This window comes from Peromyscus maniculatus, chromosome 19, assembly GCF_049852395.1.
Source record: "Peromyscus maniculatus bairdii isolate BWxNUB_F1_BW_parent chromosome 19, HU_Pman_BW_mat_3.1, whole genome shotgun sequence".
Taxonomy (NCBI): Eukaryota; Metazoa; Chordata; class Mammalia; order Rodentia; family Cricetidae; genus Peromyscus; species Peromyscus maniculatus.
The window spans coordinates 7,513,521-7,537,944 of NC_134870.1; the positions used below are offsets into that span (position 1 = coordinate 7,513,521).

At 40.7% G+C, this 24,424-nt stretch overlaps 1 protein-coding gene across 2 annotated transcripts in view; it reads right to left on the reverse strand.

Annotated features, from left to right (window-relative positions):
* Window positions 1-7,556: 7,556 nt before the first annotated feature.
* The window catches only part of Cdh2 (cadherin 2), a 223,359-nt gene continuing 206,491 nt past the window's right edge, over window positions 7,557-24,424 (reverse strand). For both annotated transcript variants that reach the window (XM_006983037.4, XM_076554771.1), the window contains exons 15-16: window positions 20,442-20,606; window positions 7,557-9,016 (exon numbers count right to left, since the gene is read on the reverse strand). In XM_006983037.4, coding sequence (XP_006983099.1) covers window positions 8,810-9,016; window positions 20,442-20,606 — 372 coding nt within the window. In that variant the 3' untranslated portion in view covers window positions 7,557-8,809. The remainder of the gene's footprint in view (window positions 9,017-20,441; window positions 20,607-24,424) is intronic.

The following is a 24,424-nucleotide window of genomic DNA, read 5'->3' on the forward strand; positions in this document are numbered from 1 at the left end:
AAATTAGAAAATCTAAAAGAAATGGACAATTTTCTGGATAAATACCATATACCCAAATTTAATCAAGACCAGAAAAACAATTTAAATAGAACTATAACTTCTATAGAAATAGAAGCAGTCATTAAAAGTCTCCCAACAAATAAATAAATAAATACATAAAAAAAAATAAATAAATTCCCAGGACCAGATGGTTTCAACGCAGAATTCTACCGGATCTTCAAAGAAGTGGTAATACCAATAGTCCTCAAATACACAATAGAAACAGAAGGAACATTGCCAAACTCTTTCTATGAGGCTACAGTTACCCTGATACCCAAACCACATAAAGATGCAACAAAGAAAGAGAATTACAGACCAATCTTCCTCATGAACATTAATGCAAAATTACTCAATAAAATACTTGCAAACCAAATCCAAGAACACATCAAAAAAATCATCCATCACAATTAAGTAGGCTTCATCCCAGAGATGCAGGGATGGTTCAACATATGAAAATCTGCCAATGTAATCCATCATATAAACAAACTGAAAGAAAAAAACAAAAACAAAAATACATGATCATTTCATTAGATGCTGAAAAGGCCTTTGACACAATCCAACATCCTTCATGATAACGGTCCTGGAGAGATCAGGAATACATGAAATATACCTAAACATAATAAAGGCAATTTACATCAATCCAACAGCCAACATCAAAGTAAATGGAGAGAAACTCAAAGCGATTCCACTAAAATCAGGAACAAGACAAGGCTGTCCACTCACCCCATATCTTATTCAATGTAGTACTCAAAGTTCTAGCTAAAGCATTAAGACAACAAAAGGAGATGAAGGAGATACAACTTGGAAAGGAAGAAATCAAACTTTTGCTATTTGCAGATGATATGATACTCTACATAAGTGACCCCAAAAATTCTACCAGGGAACTCCTACAACTGACAAACACCTTCAGTAATGTGGCAGGACATGAGAATAACTCAAAAAAAAAAATCAGTAGCCCTCCTATACACAAATGATAAACGGGCTGAGAAAGAAATCAGAGAAACATCACCCTTTACAATAGCCACAAATAATATAAAATACCTTGGGGTAACTCTAAGCAAGCAAAGGACCTGTATGACAAGAACTTTAAGTCCTTGAAGAAAGAAACTGAAGAAGATATCAGAAAATGAAAAGATCTCCCATGCTTATGGATAGGTATGATTAAGCATAATAAAAATGGCAACCTTACCAAAAGCAATCTACAGGTTCAATGTAATCCCCATCAAAATCCCAACACAATTCTTCACAGACTTGGAAAGAACAATGCTCAACTTCATATGGAAAGAAAGAAAACCTAGGATATCTAAACAATCCTTTACCATAAAGCAACTTCTGGAGGCATCACTACCCTTTACTTCAAGCTCTACTATAGAGGTATAGTAATAAAAACTGCTTGGTATTGGCATAAAAACAGACATGTGGACCAATGAAATCGAGAATTGAAGATCCTGACATTAATTCACACACCTATGAACACCTGATTTTTGACAAAGAAGCCAAAACTGTACAATGGAATAAAGAAAGCATCTTCAACAAATGGTGCTGGCATAACTGGATGTCAATATGTAAAAGATTACAAATAGATCCATATCTGTCACCATGCACAAAACAAATCCAGGTGGATCAAAGATCTCAACATAAATCCAGCTATACTGAACCTGATAAAGGAGAAAGTAGGAAGTAACCTAGAATGCATTGGCACAGTAGACCACTTCCTAAATAGAACACCAGTAGACAGACACTGAGAACAATAATTAATAAATGGGACCTTGAGAAGCTTCTGTAAGGCAAAGGACACAGTAAGTAAGAGAAAATGATAACCTATAGAATGGGAAAAGATCTTCACCAACCCCATATCTGACAGAGGGCTGATCTCCAAAATATATAAAGAACTTAAGAAACTAGAAAGCAAAATACCAAACAATACAATTTAAAAATGGGCTACAGATCTAAACAGAGTATTTTCAACAGAAGTATCCTAAATGACTGAAAGACATTTAAGGAATTGCTCAACATCCTTAGTCATCAGGAAAATGCAAATCAAAACAACTCTGAGATAGCATCTTACACTTGTCAGAATGGCTAACATCAAAAACACTGATGACAGCTTATACTGGAGAGGATGCGGAACAAGGGGAACACTCCTCCACTATTGGTGAGAGTGCAAACTTGTACAGTCACTGTGAAATCAGTATGGCAGTTTCTCAGAAAACTGAGAATCAATCTGCCTCAAAACCCAATGATATCACTCTTGGGCATATACTCAACTGATACTCAATCAAACCACAAGGACACTTGCTCAACTATGTTCATAGCAGCATTATTTGTAATAGCCAGAACCTGGAAACAACGTAGATGTCCATCAACCAAAGAATGGATAAAGAAAATCTGGTACATATACACAATGGAGTATTACTCAGCAGTAAAAATCAATGTCATCATGAAATTTGTAGGCAAATGAATGGAACTAGAAAAAAAAAATCATCCTGAGTGAGGTAGCCCAGACTCAGAAAGACAAACATGGTATGTACTCGCTCATAAGTGGATATTAGATGTAAATCCAAGGATAATTAAACTACAACCCACAGCTCCAGAGAAACTAGGTAACAAGGAGTACCCTAAGAGGGATGTACATATCACCTTGGTAAGGGGAAACAGAGGAGATCTCCATGAGTAAACTGAGGATGACGGGGTGTGACAGAGGGGAGGCGATGGCGGATGAGAACATGAGAGAATGGGAAGGTCTAGTTGGGGGAGGGATGGAGTGGGAGAGCAATGAAAGAGATATCTTAATAGAGAGAGACATTATGGGGTAAGGGAGAAAACTGCAAATTCCCAGGAACCCAAGAGGATGACTCCAGATTAGACAACTAGCTACAGTGATTAGAGTGCCTGAACTGACCTGCCCTGGTAATCAGATTGGTGAATATCCTAACTGTCATCATAGAGCCTTCATCCAGTAACTGATGGAAGCAGATGCAGAGATCCAAAACCAAGCACCATGCCGAGCTCTGGGAGTTCAGTGGAAGAGAGGGGAGAGGGATTGATTATATGAGCAAGGAGGGTCAAGATCATGATGGGAAATCCATAAAGATAACTGAACCAAGCTCAAAGAAACTCATGAACTTTAGACCAACATCTGTGGAACCTTCATGGGACCAGACTAGACCCTCTGTATAAGAGAGACAGTTGTGTAACTGGGTCTGTTTGAGGGGACCATGGCAGTGGGATCAGGATCTATCCGTGGTGCATGAGCTGGCTTTCTGGATCCCATTATCTACGGTCAGACATCTTGCTCACCCCTGATACAGTGGGGAGGATCTTGGTCCTGCTTCAATGGAATATACCAGGCTTAGCTGTCCCACTATGGGAGAACTTACCCTGTTGGAGGAGGCGAAGAGAGGTAAGGGGGAAGATGAGGAGGTAGGGGGAGCAGGAGGAGGGATGAGACGGGGATCTGTGGTTGGTATGTAAAATGAACAAAAGAAAAGAAAAGTGTATAAATTAAGGTTCTCAGGTAAAATAACAGCAAACACACCAGTCCATTAAAGGAAAGACATTATGACCAGCTGAGTTCATGCCAGAAAAAGTTAGATTCAATACTAGAACATCTAAGAGTAATAACATAATTCAGCAAATTAATGTTAATAATCATCTATGTAAAAGGAGATAGTTTAAACAATTCATCATGTACATTTAGAATCTGTTACTATCTATAGTAAATGTGAAATACAGTTTTCCAAGTACAGACAAGAAAAATAAAAATAATTATTACCATTTTTAACAGTGCAGGGGAAATTCCAATTGTTAGTCTTGGAAACAGGAAAAAGCTGTCAATATTTTGTTAGGAGTATTGGAAAGAATCATCAGAAAATGATTAGAAACTAGTGGAAAGGTAAACTAAGGCAGGAACAGGAGAGATGGAAGTCAACGTGCAGAAGAGCAACAAGAACTGGTCAAGAGGCTGCAGTGTGAAGGAAAATCCTTTCGTAAGAATAATGTAAAGAATCAATAGACCGGCCGGGCGGTGGTGGCGCACGCCTTTAATCCCAGCACTCGGGAGGCAGAGCCAGGCGGATCTCTGTGAGTTCAAGGCCAGTCTGGGCTACCAAGTGAGCTCCAGGAAAGGCCCAAAGCTATGCAGAGAAACCCTGTCTCGAAAAACAAAAAAAAAAAAAAAAAAAAAAAAAGAATCAATAGACCACAAAAATGAGATGCTTAGTAAAACTCTATGGTATGCAAGTATGTAGAACTAGATGGGAATAAGTGACGTCATTCATTTCCCTACAGCTCAGTAAAACCTGAAATATCTGTTTCAAAATACTTGACAAAATAGTTCTGAAACTCATGTGAAGAAAAATTCAGCAAAAATATAGAAAAGCTTTCTTGACAAGAACCGCATGGGAATAGCTCACTAAAATGACATGTTAGCATCAATCAGCACTGGGCATCAGTGAACCAATGGAACAGACTAAAAGACTAAGAAGTAAATGTATAGGAGGAAGGTTCCATGTTTCATGACTGGGTCGAGGTTCAATTTTTCAGAAATGATGTCTGAATATCAGACCTTACATTTAGCCATTTTGTTCAGAAGGTGACTTCTGACATGGTGATTCTTGATGAATCAAAGTGCTAAATGTCATCGGGGGGAAAAAATTTCAGAAATCTATCTTTGAAATATAACAACCCCCACCCCAAATATGAAAAATTTCTGTGCTACAAAAACACTGTAGTGACCTCAAAAGATTAGCAAAATTCCAGGAAAGCAAGAATGTGAAGAGCACTTACTCATTCATTGAAAAAAAAAAAAAAAAAAAAAAAAAAAAAAAAGGCCTGAAAGTCCATAGGGAAATGGAAACTGACTTGACGGAACACAGATGGCTTGTCCATGCAAAGAAAGAACAGCCTCTCCAGGCTTCAGAAGGATCTCTTGATGCCCATGGAAAGGGCAAACTTTTGAATTATTTTTATTTATTGTTATTGTGTGTGCATGTGTGTGTGTGGTATACTACTGTATGTACATGTAGAGATCACAGGATGATGGTGTGTGTGTGTGTGTGTGTGTGTGTGTGTGTGTGTGTGTTTTACTGTGCATGCAGAGGTCAGAGGATGATTCTATGGTTCTAGTTCTCTTCTGCCAAGTAAGCGTTCTAGAGATTTGACTCCAGGTGTTTGGCAGCAAAGGCTGATTCCTGCTGGGCCATCTCACTGGTTCCCTCCTGACAAACCTTTAAGGTACATAACATCCAGACTGCTGTGAGTGAGGGAAGTGGATTCTTGTGATGGTATGGATCAGTGTTGTCTTTACCTAGGCAATTGTTGGTCATGCTGAAATTTATAGCACACACGCTTTTATCCCAGAAAGTGACCTTTATTTACCATGGGGACTCCCTCTCCATGCATGTGCTCACTGCTCACACTGCAGCCAGACCCGAGTTCCCAAGGAAAGCCAAGGTAACTGTGCTTCTGGATGGGGTCCGAACATGACACTCATAAACAGGATTTTCAAGGCTTCATTACATTCCCCGTGTAAGCCATTTTCCAGAACACTTGAAGCTACTGCCAGGACTTAACTCTGTGGCTAATTTCCACAGGAAAGGGAGGAAGGCCTTGGTTAGATCATCTTGCATTCTGCTGTTGCCTTTTGGTAAGCTGCTTCTTTTAGCTAAAGGCTCATTCAAGTAACACTAAACATTTATAATTTTAGCCATGTTTAATTAACTTCCCTCTGGTTTCTTGAATCATGTAATTCCATCTCCAAGCTTCTAATTTGGAAAAATACTCCCACATGCAGAGGCTTGCACAAGTGTGTTTACTGTGGAATCATTTTTAATCATGAAAAAAGGAAACAAATTAAGAAACGATTCAATAAAACTATTAAGTCCATATTATGGAATTCTATGTAGCAGTTAAAAAGGATGATGTGGAAATACATATATAGTAATATGGAAAAAAAGTCCTTCATAAAGTGTTAGCAAAATAAGATAATCACAGAAAAATATATAGTGTGTAAACTCCATTTTCTTGAATATAAATTAAAATAAAATCTATATGCAAACATGTGTATAAAATAGCTTAGATAACAAGAACCATGAACTACAAGTAGTTGAATAGAAAAATCCATTTGTAGCAAAATGAGACGACCATCTACTATTCTTCACTGCTTTTTGGGAACTTGTTTTAGAAATGCTTTTATAGAGGACCACAACTGTAAAAAGGAAAGTTTTGAAAACTAATAATTAACTCATGTATATATATATATATATATATATAAGGGTGTTTTTTCTTGTTTGATCTATCTATCTATCTATCTATCTATCTATCTATCTATCTATCTATCTATCTGTCTGTCTGTCTGTCTGTCTGTCTGTCTGTCTGTCTGTCTGTCTACCTATCTATCTATTTATCTGTCTGTCTGTCTGTCTACCTATCTATCTATCTATGTGGGGGGCATGGTCTCGCTTTGCAGCCCTGGCTGTCTTGGAACTTGCTGTGTAGATCAGGGTAGTCTCTAATTTGTGATGAACTTCTTGTCTCTGCCTCCAAATGCTGGAATTGCAGATGTGCACCACTATTTCCAGATCATTTGAAAAAGTATCTACTTGATAGAAATTTTACACGTTTGAATTTGAAAGTCAGTTCAGTTTTCATTTAAATGTACAAACAGCATGGGGGCACTGTCTATGAATCCATTTTAGGCAAAGCTGATCCAATTTAGTATGTTTTCATTATGGAAATTCCCAGAGTCCTAACACCTCAGGATCAGAAAAGGGACAAGGATGAATTGCCAACCAGGTCAGTCAACAGAAAAACACATTTCACTGTGTGTGTACCATAACCTTTATGTTGAGACGAAAAATAGCAGATTTATTTAGAGGAGGTATGTTGTATGTGTTTCCTAAAGTCTACACTGTAAGAATATGTGGTGCTGTGACTATGAATCAGATAGAAAAATAGTGAGAGTTCCCTCCATTCTCATACAATTCACTTATGAATCACAGCAGGATACATGAACAGTTTTACAGAACTTAGCATGACTGTTTCTCTCTGCTCCTCATACAACACACACAACTTAAAGGAAATGTCAAGTTAGAGTTAGGAGCCAAGCCTGAGCATCCTTCACTGGGAACATAGAACAATGGCTCCAATGGGGTATGGGAGACAGAGCAGGTGTCCACTGCTGTTCCCAAGGCCATGCCCACCACCCACTTCAGCATAACCAACAGCTCCGGTGGCAACAAAAGGTGAACTAGCAATTTCATGTTGGTCAACGAAGTTCATGACGTCATTTTTATACCATGGCCACTAGGTTCCTTTTCCAGTCAATGGATGTCTTTCTTCTAGCCAGATGGTAAGGTCTCAAGTGGCAGTCACCACAATGACAGGCATTTCAGTGGGAAGGGACTAAGAGCAAACACGTAATTTGGTGCTGCTGCTCCCAAGGACCCCCTAGCTCTTGGGGTTTCTGTGACACAGAAAGCAGCTCCACAAGAGAAAGAAAAGGTTCAAACCAGTCACCAGATCCAAAATTAGCATTTTATTCAGAACGCTGGGGTCAGAGGTGTATTGTTTATAATCTGGTACACAACACAGACGCAAAGCCGTTGTCAGGGTCTTTCCAGTTTAAAAGCTTTTTTTTCTTTTTTCTCTTTTTATTTATTTTTTTGTTTGTTTGTTTTGTTTTTAAAAAACACACACTTGCTAGTGCTGCCAGTACCAGGCCACCCCTTTTTACTTTTCTTTTCTTTTTTTTTGTGTAATTTTTTTGGTACAAATTATGTAAAACATTTGTGCTAAGAACTTTTATCCCTCCCCAAACAAAACAAAACAACAACAAAAAAAGAAAATAAAAAAGAAATTAAAAAAATTAAAAATTAAAAATTGAGTATTCTAACTACAGCTCAACAGTTGAATCAAATGTCACTTTGTTTTGTAAATACTTTATCCATAACGAAAGATATTAACATGCAAAAAACCTGAATCCAAAGTCCAAATAATACATACACATGTTCCGAGTTCTCTGCACTCCTCCATAGTCTATGCTGATAAAACATTATGTACACACACCATTTTTACAGCGAGGTGGAAAAAATACAGGAAATAAAAAAGTGTACATGGATTAAGACCAAAATGTGTCTAACATTCTAGTTTATGAAAAAATTCAATTTTGCTACAAATCGGTGATATGAAAACTCCCTTTATCTGCAACCAGCTGCGTAAGTTTTAAGATTTTAGTGGAAAAAAAAAAAACTAAAGTCTAAAACTAGAAGTAATGTACATTTTTCCTATCTCATGGTCTCACCCCCCCCTCCCCAAGGTAACAAAATCACTCCATGAGTTAATTTTTTTTAATCTGTTCATTTCATTCTGCATCTTAACAAAAGCAAATGCATTGTAACAAAAGTGTGTTGAAGCATATCACGTTTAACTTTCTGCTCCCGCCACAAAATATTTTGTCTTCTCCTTAGTGTTTCAGAAATCAGTACCATTAAAGCCTTAAACAGAAAACTAATTCCAATCTGAAAAAGGTACAAAAAGGCACATAAAATCCCAGTGCTTCTGTACTGTAAAATTCAAGTGTAGCTGACAGTATCGGATCACTGATATTCCCTGGGAGCCCAAACTGGTTCGCAGCCTACGCCAAAGCCTCCAGCAAGCAGGTGCTAGTGACTACAGAGTTAAAGCCTAGCTTCTGTATGCTTTTTGGGAATATCAGGTGAAACTGTTCGTACTTGTCCAAAAGCCAAGTCCGCCCCGTCCCGCCGGTCGGTCAGTCGTCGCCGCCGCCGTACATGTCCGCCAGCTTCTTGAAGCGGGGTCCCCAGTCATTCAGGTAGTCATAGTCCTGGTCCCCGCCGCTACTGGAGGAGTTGAGAGAGCTCAAGGAGCCGGCCGTGGAGCCGCTGCCCTCGTAGTCGAAGACCAAGAGCGAGTCATAGGGTGGAGCTGTGGGGTCGTTGTCAGCAGCTTTAAGGCCCTAGGTTGGGAGAGACAGGAAGGAATTACTGGAGGGTTCCGGCTGCCAGAGCACAAGGTCACCCCCAGCGCCCTCGAGGGATCACAATTTGCTCAAAGGTTCTCATTGGCAAGATCACAGCAATTTCAGCATACAAGAAAAAAAAAAAAATGGGTGGAGGGGGGGTGACTGGGGCTTCGAAGTCAGACAATTATCTTTTTCAGGGAATCAATCCTAAGGGTGCCCATGACATAAGAAGGAGGTAGTGACCGGCTGGGGAGTGTGTTTGACAGATAGAAGAAAGGGTCATTTGTTGGTAGCTGGTAAGAGAAGATCTTAAATGATACGATATATGGAGACCGATGGCTAGGTCAAAAGAAAATATTTACCAAAATGCAACTTAAATTTTAAGGTGGTAATTACTACGAGAACAACAAAATCGATCACTGAACATGAACAACACTTTCCTTGACAGGACATGTAATAAATGTGACTAAAAGTCCATGGGATAAGAGCAGTTTTGAAAGAGTAATTTAATTTACTAGTAGATCAGATAACATGAAACAAACACAAAGGTCCTTGTGATACATGAACCTGGAAGGGGCTTTGGGGGGGGCAATTAAGAAGTTGAATACAAACTATGCGTGTATCAAAGAGAATATATATAAAGAATCAAGTGGTCCTCGGTCCTCTGTCTGTTCAAAATGTAGTTCAGAAGGAATGGTCATACCAGAAAGCGCATGACAAATGTCAGAACTATGAAATCTAGGCAAACACCAGGAAATTGAAAAAATGAAAACAGAGATGACCACAAAGACCGAATTCACGGAGAAAGTGACATTGACCTGATTTTGGAAGGCTATCAAAGGATGATTGATGAGAGGTCAGATGTGATACTACTATACAGAGTCACATCAGATCACCTTATTATTGGAACATAAAATGTGGAGTTAATTGATATAGTGTGAAAAGATAGGGCAACTTCAAAGTATGCTGTCCATAGCACAGGGGATCCACCTGGAAATAATCAGAGAAATTAAGCCAGTCTCAGAAAGACAAATGTGTATTTTCTGTAATTTGTGGTTCTTGGATTTCATGCGTATATACAAAACAGTGTGTGTGTGTGTGTGTGTGTGTGTGTGTGTGTGTGTGTGTGTGTGTGTGTGTTTATACACATGGATTTATGGTATGAAGGTAGAAGTGAATGGCTGTGGAACAAAGACCAATGGGGAAGAGGAGAGTGAAAAAGGTGTGGATAGGGGTACGGGAGTAATACGCCCAATGCACAACACACACTTGTGTGAACTGTCTTATATAAAACACTACTACCATGTACAATGATTGTATATTATGAAAATTTAAAAGTAGTTTTTTCAATAAAAAGTAGGGTGACGTCTAGCTTTCATAGGCCACAGAAAGCCATGACCCAATACTTGTGTATAAGATAAATATTGGGGAAGAGAGAAATTTTGTCAATCTAAAATGAAATATATATATACATACATATGTGTATGTGTGTGTGTATGAGTCTTAAGAATAAATAACACAAACTAAGGAGGCGATTAGCATCCACATTCTTAACTCTTGGAAACAGGTGCTTTTAAATATGCAATTGAAGTATCTACAGCTAATTGTTAATTATGCACCACAAAACATCAAAAAAAAAAAAAAAAAAACCAAAAAACCAGACTTAGGTCCTTTGGGAATTTTCTCAATTCTATTCTGATGCTCCACAACACAGCAACAACAGTTTTCACACAATTAGTGTCTTCTTAGAGCTTCGGATCAGCAGAAGCTGATGGGTGTGTGGTGGCCTCCTTTTTTCTGAGACGTGGAGATTTGTCATAGATTTTTTTTCCTTGAGAGATTAGTCTTTATAATCCATATGTTTTCCAGTACATATTAACTTATGCAAGTGTGATGGTTAGAGTTAATGGTCAATTTACAGAACCCAGAATCAACTGGAAGATGATCCTCTGGGCATGTCTGTAGGGAAATGGTCTTGGTTACATTAACTGAGATGGGAAGACAGGCCTGCTGTGGGTGGCACCATTCCCTAACAGGGATCCTGGACTGTATAAATGGAGAGGGAGGGAACTGAGTAGCATGCACTTATTCCTCTCCCTGCTGACTGAATGTGGTGACCCAGCCCCTTGAAGCCTGTGCTTCCTGCCTTCCCGCCTTGATGGGCTATCCCCTCCAACTACGAGCCTGAATAAGTCCTTTCTTCCCGGAATTGCTTCTGTCAGGGTATTTTGCCACAGCAATCAGAAATGAAACTTAGAAAAAAGAAACTTTTTTAAAAATGAGAATGTTCAATCCTTATAAGTTTACAGATAAGGAATAAGGAAGCATCAGGAAAGTTAAGATCGGAGTCAATATGCTGTAGTGTTTCTGAGATTGGATCTGAGTCAACACCTCAACTTTCACCTTGAGTCTCCAGAATTGGCTTATGTGAGACTGTCACAAGGTTACCTGAAGATCAAAAGAGACACAGGGTTCAAGCCTTCACCAGTGTTGGCCACAGAAAACCTCAATGAGCACCAGTTAATATTTTAATGGTTACTTTTAAAGAAAAAAAAATCTTGCATTGACATTTGAAATCAAAGTTAAGACATGTTATTTTAAGAAATAAAACTGCAGCTGCTAGACTCCCATCAAAAACCAGAGCCAAAGCCTACCAACCCTCCCACATCCAAGAATTTCTTACCAACAATCCTAACCATTTATAATTAGGCACAACTTTCCCTCATATCATGTTATACTATTTCCACCCCAGAAAGGGCTGTTAAATAAAATTTTAAAAGTCTTCAGCAAACCACTTCAATATGTAAAACAAATATAATTCTGGACGAGACTTTCCTTGGCTTATTTTTAGAATAAGCTACAGTGCAGTTCTGCTAAGACTGAGAACCACAACCTACACTTTCTCAGGATCCCTGTCTCCTTTCTGTGGTAGATTGGGTTGCTGTCCTCAGTGATCCCCAGGAGAGCACACGCCCAAGATGCCACAAGGGCCTCTCCAGAGTCCCAGTTGACTTGCTCCACCCAGCTCTCGGGCTTGGCTATGGCCAACGCAGTGTGAGGAGTAGGAAGAGAGGCCACTTGAAGGGACTCGCAGTGCTGCTGTAGTCCTTTCTCTGGTCAGCCTGGAGAATGGTCTGTCACTCACTCAGGCTTTACTTTCCCCAGGCCTTGCAATGAAAACTACATGTTGATACGGAAGGAGGGCCACTGATGGACTTGGAACTTGTTCAAGAAGTACAGCCTTCACTACCGCAGGCCGGCAACAGCTATCGGGTACTACAGCCCCAGGTCTGCAAAAGCCGAAGAACTCACTCTCTCATTTTATGTAGTCACTTCAAGGCACACCGGTTCGGTTTCGGTAACTCTAATGCATTGGAGATCTGGGTATGAACAAACTAGATTCAAACCCCTCTTGGGGTTTACAGTCACTCAGTATCACCTTATATCCCCTCCTTTCCTACAAAATCTACCAACTACAAATACAGTTACTAAACGAGTCCTCTAGTTCAGCACCATCTAGCTTTGGTCTACATATGAAACAGACCCCAGGAGGAAATCGAAAAGCTTCATGGAAATTCCGAGTACAAAGGACTTCCTGAAAACAGGTATTAAGATTTTATTATAAAGAGATGTGTTGGGGGTGCTGCGAAGTTTCTAGAGAGCTTGCCCAGCATGTAAGACGCCCCGTGTTGGACTCCTCAGCACTGCCTTAACTAGGCATTGTGGTGCCTACCTGTAATCATAGCACCCTACAGACAGAGGTGGTAGGATGGGATGTTTAAGGTTATTCTTGGAATGGCTGCAAAGCCAGTTTAAGGAGTTCAAGGCCAATCTGTGATATACAATACCCTATCCTAAAAGAGTCAACGGCAGGGTGGTAGAGTGTTAAGTATGTCTGGATTCAGGGATTGCAAAGTGATGACATAGATTTCTGTGTTCAAGTGATTCATGCTGCAACTCTCTGGTCCTCACCGGTATGTCAGAAGACTGACAATCTTCAGCAAATTTCTTAACACATTTAATTCAGCACTCTTTAAGATCAGTGTAATGCTTGAAGAAATCGATCCCATAGCTGGTGCTGAGAATCTTAAAAATATCCTTCTCATCTTGAAAAATACACATTTCAGCTTGTATCTTGGTCTTCTGACCACCATGGTAGTTTTGAATTTGTTTTCTTTGCTTTTACAAAGGAGTTCAGGCTATAACATGATTAGTGAGAGACAATTGTGCCGTGTAGGGCATGGTGTGTTGTCTCTGGGTTTATAACTATGAAAGAGTGAAATCACTGACCTGGAAGAATTCTTGGTGAAGCTATCATTTCAGGTAGGGGTCAAGAACTTTAAGGCCCTTTCCCATGCTTAGCATTGGTTTGTACTTCAGAACAGAATGGGACAATTCTGAATGAGGTACTTACTAAGAAGATCATAGCCAAGCTGAGAAACCGGCAATTACAGCCATGTGGTCAGAAACTGCAGGATAAATCTGGGGGAGCAGAGTCTTCTGGACCCCTTATGGATTCCTTTATTCTTGGACACGGATACTGTGTCACTTGATGTATAAAGTACCGTTACCAAATTTACAAGTCAGCCACGTGTTTCTCCTCTCCAGGTTTGACTCAATTTAGAAAGGTGTGCTTGGTTCCTTGGTTCACCTTTCATGGGGCAGAAGATCTTGAACTCTAGATAAATTTATCTGGGTGCCTTTATCAGTTTTCTGCAGTCTCAGGTCCTCTGCAGAGTGCAAGCTGTGGCCACTTCTTGCTGAGCTTGTATTTATAGATTTTGGAGCCTATGCTTTTGGGGTGGAGACTCACTTTGATGGGAACTATAAAGACACTCTGCAGAGAGGAACACAAGAGGGACGGAAGGAGAAAAAGCCACTGATCTCCTGACATCATCCTCTGTAGTCTTTGTCCTAGCTTTGCCTCAGCTCCCCATGTCCTGCCTACAGCCGAGCAACAGGGCCCTCTGGCTGTTCTTCTCATCTCAGAACTCCAGCTCCTCTCCTTGGATGAGTGCTGGTCTCTCACTAATGTGGTTTCACTCCCTGTAGGCAAAACCTTCAACGTGCAACTTCCTTTATTTAAGAAAATTAAACTTAAAATTGATTAACAGTTTAAGTAAACAATAGAAGAGAGAAGCTGAGATAGAAGAATTAGATGGTGTTTTCCCAAGGTCTGATTGATGTCTAAGGAATCAACAAGACAAAAAAAACCAAATCTCTGTGGAGAAACACTGTTTCCCTTCACCTCAACCTGAACACCTACACCTGAATGGAGCACCAGTTTCCCAAACCTGAAAGTGGAATTCTGCATATAGTGTCTATTTTCATGTTCATTTCCTTCTAGCTGCATTGTGACTGAAATGCTTCTCAGCGTATTTCTATATGATTAATATACTAGCCACTCATTCATGAGTTAGCCCACTGGAAATGCTGTTTCTGCTGTTGAGTTTTTCTTCTCCAGTCATGGGAGTCAAACCTGTGGTCCCTCCAGTCACTTCTTGCATCACCTTGTTTGAATCACTTCAGAGTGTGAGGCCCCCTCCTGCTGAGGCTGTTTTACACTCACATCCTGCTTTTCAGGACAATGCCTGAGTTCCAGCCTCTCTTCTACAAGAAATCTTTTCCCAAATGCTCCAGACTTAGTTTTTTTTTTTTTTTTTTTTTTCATCTCAGCATCTAGATTAGGTCTGTCACGATATCTACTCTGTTAAGAGGATCTAAATTTAAAATATAGTTGGGGCCAGGGGTGGCGGCCCATACCTTTAATCCTAGCACTCAGGAGGCAGAGGTCGGTGGATCTTTGTGAGTCTATAGCTCCAGTACAACCAGGACTACACAGAGAGACCCTGTCTCAAAAGTGAAACATAAATAAGTAAATAAAATGCAGGTTGACATAATAGTATACCATTTTACATTATATATCTACACTAACATTACTAACCTCTTTGGTTATAGAGAATTTAATTTAAGATGTGATTATTTTTATAACGAGAGATTTAATTATTTTATTTTCAATTAAAAGACCATTGGGAATCTTTTATTGATAAAAATTGTGTGCAATAATCACTACCTCATTTTTAACAATTCAGAGACTCTATTGTATGACACGTACATTTTACACATATTGTCTATTTTTTGTAGTTGTTTTGGTTTTCAAGACAGGGTTCCTTTGTGTAGCCCTGCCTGTCCTGGAACTTGTTCTGTAGACCAGGCTGGCCTTGAACTCACGGAGATCTGCCTGCCTCTGCCTCCAGAGTCCTGGGATTAAAGGTATGTGCCATCACACCTGTCCACACATGCCATTTTACTAAGCTCTCACAAAAACCTTAAAAGAAGGTTCTATTTTATTTCGTGCTTACAAAAAAATTCCTTAATTAAAAAAAAAAAAAGAAAAAAGAAAAAAGAAGACAATTGGAAACTGAGAGACTAACTTCAAGGATCTGGACCTTGTACCAAATTCCAGTGCTTTGAGATGAGCTGGATTTGAACTCAGACAAGACCCTGAGTCCTCTAGGAGTGAGATGTTACTCTTTAAAGTAGACAAACTAATGTAGCTAACAAGAGAAAGAGGCAGCTTAAGCTTTAATAGTTTTAACAAATTCTTCTACAAGGCCCTTTTGGATTTTTTTAGCAATGTAAGTCAGAAGTCAGTCTTTTCACAGAAGGGCACACGTGGTATTAATCCCTCTAAGATAAGGGCATGTGAGATTAATGCAGTTATTGGAGATATGCTAATATCTACTAAGGAGCTGAGATTAAATGAATTTATTTCAATTTTCTCACCTTCTGAAGGTCGTGTTTAAAAATGCAAACAGGATAAAATTCTAACTAAAATCTGAAAACAGGTGTCTTGTTCTACTCTTCCTGCTTGACTAGAAATGAGTTCTCTTGTGAGATTCAGGGCAACGTTCATTCATTATTTAAATAAATAAGCTAGAGAATGTTCTCATGAGCGTCCCTACTCCTTATATCTATGAAAGCGCTCCAATTATAATCACCACTATATTATTCTTCCTTTGGAACATTTGGTCCTCTGCTAAATCAAATAAGACCTGGAGATAAATAAATTCGTATGTATTTGCAATGTTTTCACAAAGAGTGCTGGAGTTCTTTCCAGGTGCCTTCAAATGTTTCAAAATACATGTATTTATTTTGTTTGCCGAGTTAATGAAAGATATTGAGCGGGTCGTAATGGTTACCTGGGATGGAAGATTCCTCATAGCGCTTCTGAGAATTCTGTAACTTCTAGGGAGTATTGGTCTTGATTCCTTTGCCCACGGAAATAACTCTTATATCCTGGTACTCTATTTTGTTGCTTTTGAGACACCTTAATCTGCTTGGAGTTTTCTCCTGCTTCTAATTGTAGGACTATTTTGCTGTCATTGTTTTGGGTTTTTGTGAGACAAGGTGTCCTTTAACTAAGGCTGATATGGAAACCACTGGGGAGCTAAGAATGATCTTGAGCTTGTGCTCCTGCCTCTACTGAGTGCTGGGACTATAGGTGTGTGCCACCACCGACAGTTTAATGTGATGCTGGGGATTGAACCCAGGGCTTCATGCAAGCTATAGCTACAATCACTTCACTGGTCCTTGGACATTTCAAGGCCTGTTTGTGGTTACCTTTCTTCGTTCTCTGTATCTTGAGATAATACTCAGTTTCACAGATTTGCTGCTATTTTGAAAATGACTACAAATGGGGCCCTTTTATCCATTTATTCATTCATTAGCCAAAGTATCTTGCACTAACCCATCCAATCACCCCAGGAATAAGGACCCATTTCCCGGGCCACAGGAGACCTCAGAGGGAGGCTGAATAGAACTATAAATGCTTTTTAATGAATGGGGGTAAGCCTCAGGTAGCGGTGGGGTGACACTGGATAGTATCTATCTCTACTCTGTGTCCTGCCCCTTTCTGGCTTGGTAAGGCCTCATAAAGGAAAAATGAGTTTAAATCTGGAAGAACAGAATCCAATTACAAGCCAAGGGTGCAAAGCACAAATAAAGCCCCCCTTCAATGATCTGCAATATGCAGGCTGGTGAGGGACCAGAGGTGGAACTGGAACACATTCAGCCCTGGCATGAGGGGCCGGCTTTGCATGTGAGCATCACATCAATACAGAACAGAGGCTCCTAGACTGAGGATGGGTGGAGTCATGTCCCCACCAACACAATGACAAGACTGGAAGTGAAAACACACTTAATACATCTAAAGTACTGAACCTCACAGCTTAGCCACACAGAACAAGGAATAGCCTTTGCTCTAGAGAACTACTCATATACTCAGGTGAGAGACGAAAATATTGACAGTTGCACCCTCAAATGGAAGAGAGAATATCGACATTCACACTCTTCAATGGCAGACAGGATATTTACAGTCACACTCTAGGCAGCTGGGGAAGATGTCGGGAGAGGCATCTCAAGGACAGTTTCATAAACAAGATGTTCGCACTGGATCCTTATGGCTACAGTAGCCTTGCAGATCAAGAATGTGTAAGTTTTTCCTGTCCAAAGGGTCATGCTTTGGGGGATTGCAATTATCTTAGGGCTGCAGTGTAAGAAGAACTTGGGGAATGAGGGAAATGGCAGGAACCAGGACGTGATTAGCCTTATAACTGTACTTAGTGCTTGATTTTTATTTCCAAGAGAAGATTATTAGAGCTGAGATTGACTCCCACCGTGAACTAATACCAGAGGGCCACGCAGAAGAAAGTTTTTGAATTCTACACATCAACTCTTGATTGCAAGGAAATCCAGTTCTCACACCTATAGTTCTAAAATTCATTATATCTTAAAACTCAACACCCAAGAGGATAATTCAACACATTTTCACAGAACAACACACAGCAAATCCAGACATAAGCCCATTGGGTATTCTTACATAAAGAAAAACCTCTAAAGCTGTTCATAATTTCCTGCAATTGTCTCTAAGCGGGTCTGTGTGTAAGAACAGGGCAAGTCAGAACATAGATTATAGAAAAAGGGAGATACTGGCACTTTTTTTTTAACCTACTATATAATCTTAATCTATATCTGCCACAAATTAACCTGTTACCTACTTAACAGAAGTCAGCATGTTTAGAAGCAGCCTCTTTTTACTCAGGAACAGACAGCAATAGAAAGTTATAGATGCTGCGAAATACTCCAAATCTGTTTTAAAACTTGGTCAAATAAGTTATTATTCTTACACTTTATTTATTGTGTATGTGCACATGCCACTGTTTTCATGTGGAGGTGGGAGGACAACTTGTGAGGATCAGCTCTCCCCTTCCACCACGTGGGTGTCAGGGTCAAATTCAGATCATCAGATCGTGGCATGTGCCTTTATCCACTGAGCAAAATTGCCAGTCTCCATTTCAAAACTTACTCCATATGCACCTCTACAGTAGACTGCTGACATTTATATATTGTATATCGATGTCAACAAAGCCCAGGAAACAAGAGGCTCATGTTGTGGAATATTACTTTAACTAGGCAAAGATGTGTTACATTTGTTTTTGTTGCATTTGTTTAATATGTGAAGATGTGTTGCTACTTCACCTTGCCTGCCTAAGGCACCTGACTGGCCTAATAGAAAGCTGAACAGCCAATAGCTAGGCAGAAGAGGGTAAGGTGGGCTGGCGGGCAGAGAGAGTAAGTAGGAGGAGGAATCTAGGTTCAAAAGAGAGAGAAGAAGAAAGAACTAGGGAGACCCTGGGACCAGCCAGTCAGGCAGCCATCAGCCAGCCAGACGAGGGGTAGGACGTACAGAATTAAAGGCTAAAAAACCCCAAAGGCAAAACTCAGATGAAGAGAAACAGGTTAGTTTAAGTTATAAGAGCTAGTGAGACAAGCATAAGATAAGGCCAAGCATTCATAACTAATATTATCTCTGTGTCATGATGTGGGAGCTGGCTGGTGGCCAAAAGAAAGCCCGCTACAGGCTCATCAACACATGACTAAAGTCACATGCCATGGCCACCTTGCACATTGTGATGTATGGAGACCGGTGTTGACTTTGGAGTGCCCAGCATCTGAGCAGTGAACACAGTTACTGCTATAGCAATAGCCATCCCTGTCTTATATGAACAATAAAAATCCTGGGAGAGAATTTGAGTAAAAGCCTGGCCAGTATCTAAACAGAAGAAGCACAAGTCATTCTCTGTCAAAACTTTAGTATCAGCCACAGGACTCTTGGGAGCAATGAAATAAAGGAACGACAGAAAACTCTGACAGTGCAATTGTGTCTGTTGCGTCCAACAGAGAATTCACTCTCTCACACGGAGGCTTTTTAACCTCCGCAAGGCCAGTGTTCAAATCACATAGTATTTAACTTAGCCACTCTTTCAACTAATGCCATGTGATGAGTTGATGGGGAGGTGGTGAATTCTCAGCAGCTGTGGGTTCAAAGGGTACAGTGTAGAAAAAGGCAAAGAGAGCTCCTGTTAGATTACTAATACTAATAAATGAAGTTCGAGTGCAGGGCAGTACTAGTCTGTTTGTTGCTTGTAGTCTAGAGGAAAAAATCCTTCTTGGAGAGAATGGCTGCTACTTCTAATGTATGATGAACACCATTGTACAATGCAGCTTGACTGAAACAATTCAGGGTGCTGGGAAGACAGCTTAGCCTTTAATGTGCCTCCTCTGCAAGCTTGAGAACCTGAGTTTGATCCTCAGTGTCCATGTGAAAAAAAAAAGCCAGTCTGGGTGCATATGTTTATAATCCCAGCACTGGGGGGGTAGAAACAGGCAGAAGGTCCTTGGAGCTTGATGGCCAGCCAGGCTAGTCCACATGGCAAGTTCCAGGTCAGTGAGAGATTCTGTCTCAAAAAATCAGGACAGACAGTGCCTACGGAATGTTACCCTAGGTTGTCCTCTAGTCTCCAAACACGTGTGAATGTAGGTTCACACACACACACACACACACCTGCACATACATGTACACCTGCACATACATTAAAAAAAAGTTTGCTCTCTGTCATTGGAGTCATATCTGTTTTCAGATAAACATAAACTCAAAAATAATGATATTTGAATGAACTGTATTCAATACATTCAACACATGTGTCCCAAATGTGTTGCTCACAGAGACCTAACATTAAGCACACAATAAAATGCTCTACAAGAAAGTGAGTCATTTTCTTCAATGGTGTAGACCCTGGTTAGTTGCTAATGTTCCTATATAGAACACCCAACTCATGCCATGTAACTAACCCTAATTAAACACTTGGGTTCACCACAAAGAAAGACATGAAAGCAGAAGGGGGACTATTTGGGAGGAGGAGGGGGATGAGTGAGTGGGGGGGTGTGGTCAAGAGATGTAATGGGGTGAATAAACAAAACACATTATACATGTGCATACCATATAATGAAACTGATTCTGTATAGTTAATATGTGTTAACGAAATAAAATTTTAAAAAAGAAAGTGAGTCTCTGCACCTCATTGATGAAGTCCCCAATGTCCCCAGGGTGTGGGGCTGCAGATCGGACAGGGTACTGTGGCTCGGCATGGATGGGCCTCTCGTCTAGCCGTCTGATCCCCACAGGCTTGATGGCGTCAGGCTCTACAGTATCTGGTTGCTGGAGCTGGCTCAAGTCATAGTCCTGCAAGGGAGGGAATCATAAATCCATGGGAGATGAACACCAAGAAGAAGGAAGATTACAACCTTTGTTTTTAAACACATATTCGGAATGCATGGAAATGAGTGTAATTTAACATAATGGAAAAGTTGCCACTAGGAGTTTTTCATGTTATGATTAAATATTTCTTTCACACAGCTCTTTCTTCTGTGTTTTCCATCTCTGCAGTCTGTGCTCCATCTGTTTTAAAGCACTCCTCATCAGCTCCCAATGGGAAACAGCAGTGTGATGAGGTCTCACTACAAGATGACTAAGGATCCAACTACAGCATGCCCTGGATCAGCAAGGCATTAATGTCTTCAACATCAAAAACAAGTAATGGGGTATATTTCTCTGCTCTCTGAGGAAAGCATTGGTGCATCTAGGTTGAAACCCAGCCTTCCATCCCTTCCTTCCCTCCAGTCTTGAATTTCTTATCCATAAATTATGGTCTATGGGCCAGTCTGACTTGTGCCCTAGTTTTCCTTAAGAATGGCCTTCATATTTTCAAAGAGTTACTTAAATTATCAGACAAGAAAAAATAAGCCCCAGGGACTCTGTGTAGCCCACAGAACCAAAATATTTTCCTGTCTTTCCTTTAGAGAAACAGTTTGATCTAGGCGTGCTAGGCCAGGATGAGTCTGGATTCCTTTCCATGTAGCCCTGTAGAATGTTCTGGAGAAACAGCCTGTGAATTTGCAGAGAGGCAAGGTGATGCTGTGAAAAGGGTCCTCTGGGCATAGGCTGGGCTCTCCCAACTGTTTTCAGTTAATGCACCAGCAACCTGCTCAGGAGTACACAAGGAAACCAACTATACATTGAAACAGAATCCAATCCCAGTTTGGGCAAACACTGCAGTTTTCAAACCTCTACATCAGTGGTTCTCAGCATGTGGGTCATAACCCCTTGGGAGTCACATATCAGATATCCTGCATATCAGATATTTCCATTACAAGTCACAACGGTAGCAAAATTATAGTTATGATTTCGTAACAAAGTAATTTTATGGTTGGGGGTCACCACAACATGAGGAGCTGTATTAAGGGGTCGCAGCATTAGGAAGATTGGAAAACACTGGTCTACATCCTGGCTACAAAATGACAAGTCCCGAGCTTACACAAAGTGCTTAACCCTTCAACGCTGACATTCACAGAAAACACCAACCTTCTAGTGTTGGTTCAGCCTGTGCGGCTCTGCCTAAACTCAGCTTAAATGCTTTCTAAGTATCTTCACAGTGGGTCTGATTTATTCAGAACTCAAACAGTTACTATGTCTGGCAGTGTGCTAGGTGCTGTGCATATGTCTGCTCATTTAATCTTTTTAACACATTTTATCATCTCTGTTTAAGATATGAAGACACAGCATTGCAATGAACCCAGGTCACTCACCCATGGTCCTGGAGATATTAACACACAAAACAGACTTGGACTGTGGACGTGTTAGACTCCACAGCCTGGCTCCTTTCACAGCCTACGACAGTGAGTCAAGCCCGAGCTACAAGCACGGATTTAAAGAGAGATGAGCTGCATAGATCATCTGGACAAAGAAAGGAAAGCCGAGGAACAAGTGAAGTTTCCAGGGACACAAAGGGGAGTTCAGGAAACCTCATATCCACAATGGGCCAGCCCCTCTGCCAGTCTCCTCATGAAGAATTTCTGCCTGTCTAATTCTTACCCAGTCTAGGAAGAGTGCTTCATTGTTGTTGCCTTTCTAGATTGTGGGTGACAGACTCTGAGGGGGCTCTGTAGCTTGCTCAAAGTCACGTCAGAATGCGAATTAAAACTATGGTGCCTATCTTCAATGTGTCTGATTTTACATGTTAACACTAGGCCAGTGGAGAAGTATTTCTCACAGCATTATTCCCTCTGAGTAATTATTTACCTACAGTTTGATGCAGCTGGGTGGGTAATGGCCCTGGGGTAGGTGGATGGACAAGCCCCCTCGACCAGGAATGTGCCATGTGGTGTATGGGGAAGGGCAAGCCATAGAGGGGCACAGAGGGTAAGGCAGGAAGGTCACAAACTTTGAGTATCACTCCTGTTTAAAAGATCCAGTAGGACAACTGGCTTTAGGTGTGAGCCTTGCACTACATGTTGGCTAGAGAGACATTGTTGTGGAAGGAGATGAACAGCATGAAGGAAGAAGACGTGGGAAGGATGCCTCAAGTCATCCATAAACAACCAGGGAGAGAGGCTTTAGCAATGACGTGCTCCAGTTTCAAAGTGAGAGAATTTATGAGCTGTCGAGTGTCTTAGAGGTCTAAAGTGACATGCCTTGAGAAAGTCTTTAAATCAGCGCAGAGGGAGAATGATTTCAAGAACGTTAAATGCTTTCACAGAAAGAAGTGAGGTTTTCAGGCCATGTTTAATTGTTCAACTAGTGAATCCAGGAGAGGCCAGTGAAGCAAGGGTATCCTCAATCAATACAGGGGTATCCTTGTCCCTGGGAAGGGAAGGGAAGTGGTAAAAATATTGACAGTTAACAAACGCTTCTACCCTCAGCATGAAATCACTTTATTAGGAAGTCTTAAATTACAGAAAAACAGGTTAATCTTATGTTTAAAGACTGTCTTTTATCAGATGACATAATCCCTGATACTCGGATGTATCTCGTGATACTTTAATGTAACAGTAATAAGAATATAGAGAATGCGGTAGTTTGATTAAGAATGGCCCCCACAGGCTCACAGATTTGCATGCTTAGTCATTGCGAGTGGCACTGCCTGACAGGCATTAGAAGGTGTGGCCTTGTTGGAGGATGTGTGTCACTGGGGATGGGCTTTGGGGTTTCAAATGCTCAAGCCAGGCTCAATCTCTCTCTTGTTCTTTCTGGAGCCTGCAAGTCTGGGTGTAGAACTCTGGGCTCCTTCTCCTGCACCATGTCTGCCTGCATGCCACCACACATCTCACCGTGTTCCCCACCATGATGGTAATGTACTAAACCTCTAAAACTGTAAGCAAGCTCTAAATTATGGTTCCTTTTTTTTTTTTTTTTTAAGATTTATTTATTTTTTAATGTATACAGCATGTATGACTGCAGGCCAGAAGGGGGCACCAGATCTCATTACAGATGGTTGTGAGCCACCATGTGGTTGCTGGGAATTGAATTCAGGACCTCTGGAAGAGGAGTCAGTGCTCTTAACCTCCGAGCCATCTCTCCAGTCCAAATGGTTTCTTTTTTAAGAGTTGCCATGTTCACGGTGTCTCTTCACAACAACAGAATACTGACAAAACCTGAGGGGTTTCTTTTCTATAACAAATGAAGACTGATAGTTTAACTTATGATATTCTACCATTGGACAGACCCCTCTATCCTGACTTCCCAGCAATGTCCACTGTATCTTCAAGTTGCAAATTCAAGCACATTTCTGCTGGCTAGCACCACTTAAAATATTCAGCAAATTGCAAACAGATAGACACATTTCTGATAGGAAAACTGAAAGCTCTGTAAAATAGGGGGAAGCTCCCATCCTTCCAGGGTGACACACTGCAGCAGCTCCTCCCTCAGCAGCACCGTCTCCTGGCCAACATCACTTACAAAGCAAAGGTCCATACTCAGACAGCAGGCTACCAATCTGCAGGTATTTCTTTTCGAAGCGCTGACCTACTTCTGTAAGAACGAGAGCGTAGGATTGAGGAGATGGCTCACTGGGTGAGGACATTTGCCGTGCCAGCATGAGGACCTGAGTTCAGATCCCCAGCACCCACACAAACAGCTGTATGATGCTGTCATCTAAGTGCTGACGTGGGTGCGGGCAGAGAAAGGAGGATTGCTGACGCTGGTTGGCTTTCTGTCCAGCTTCA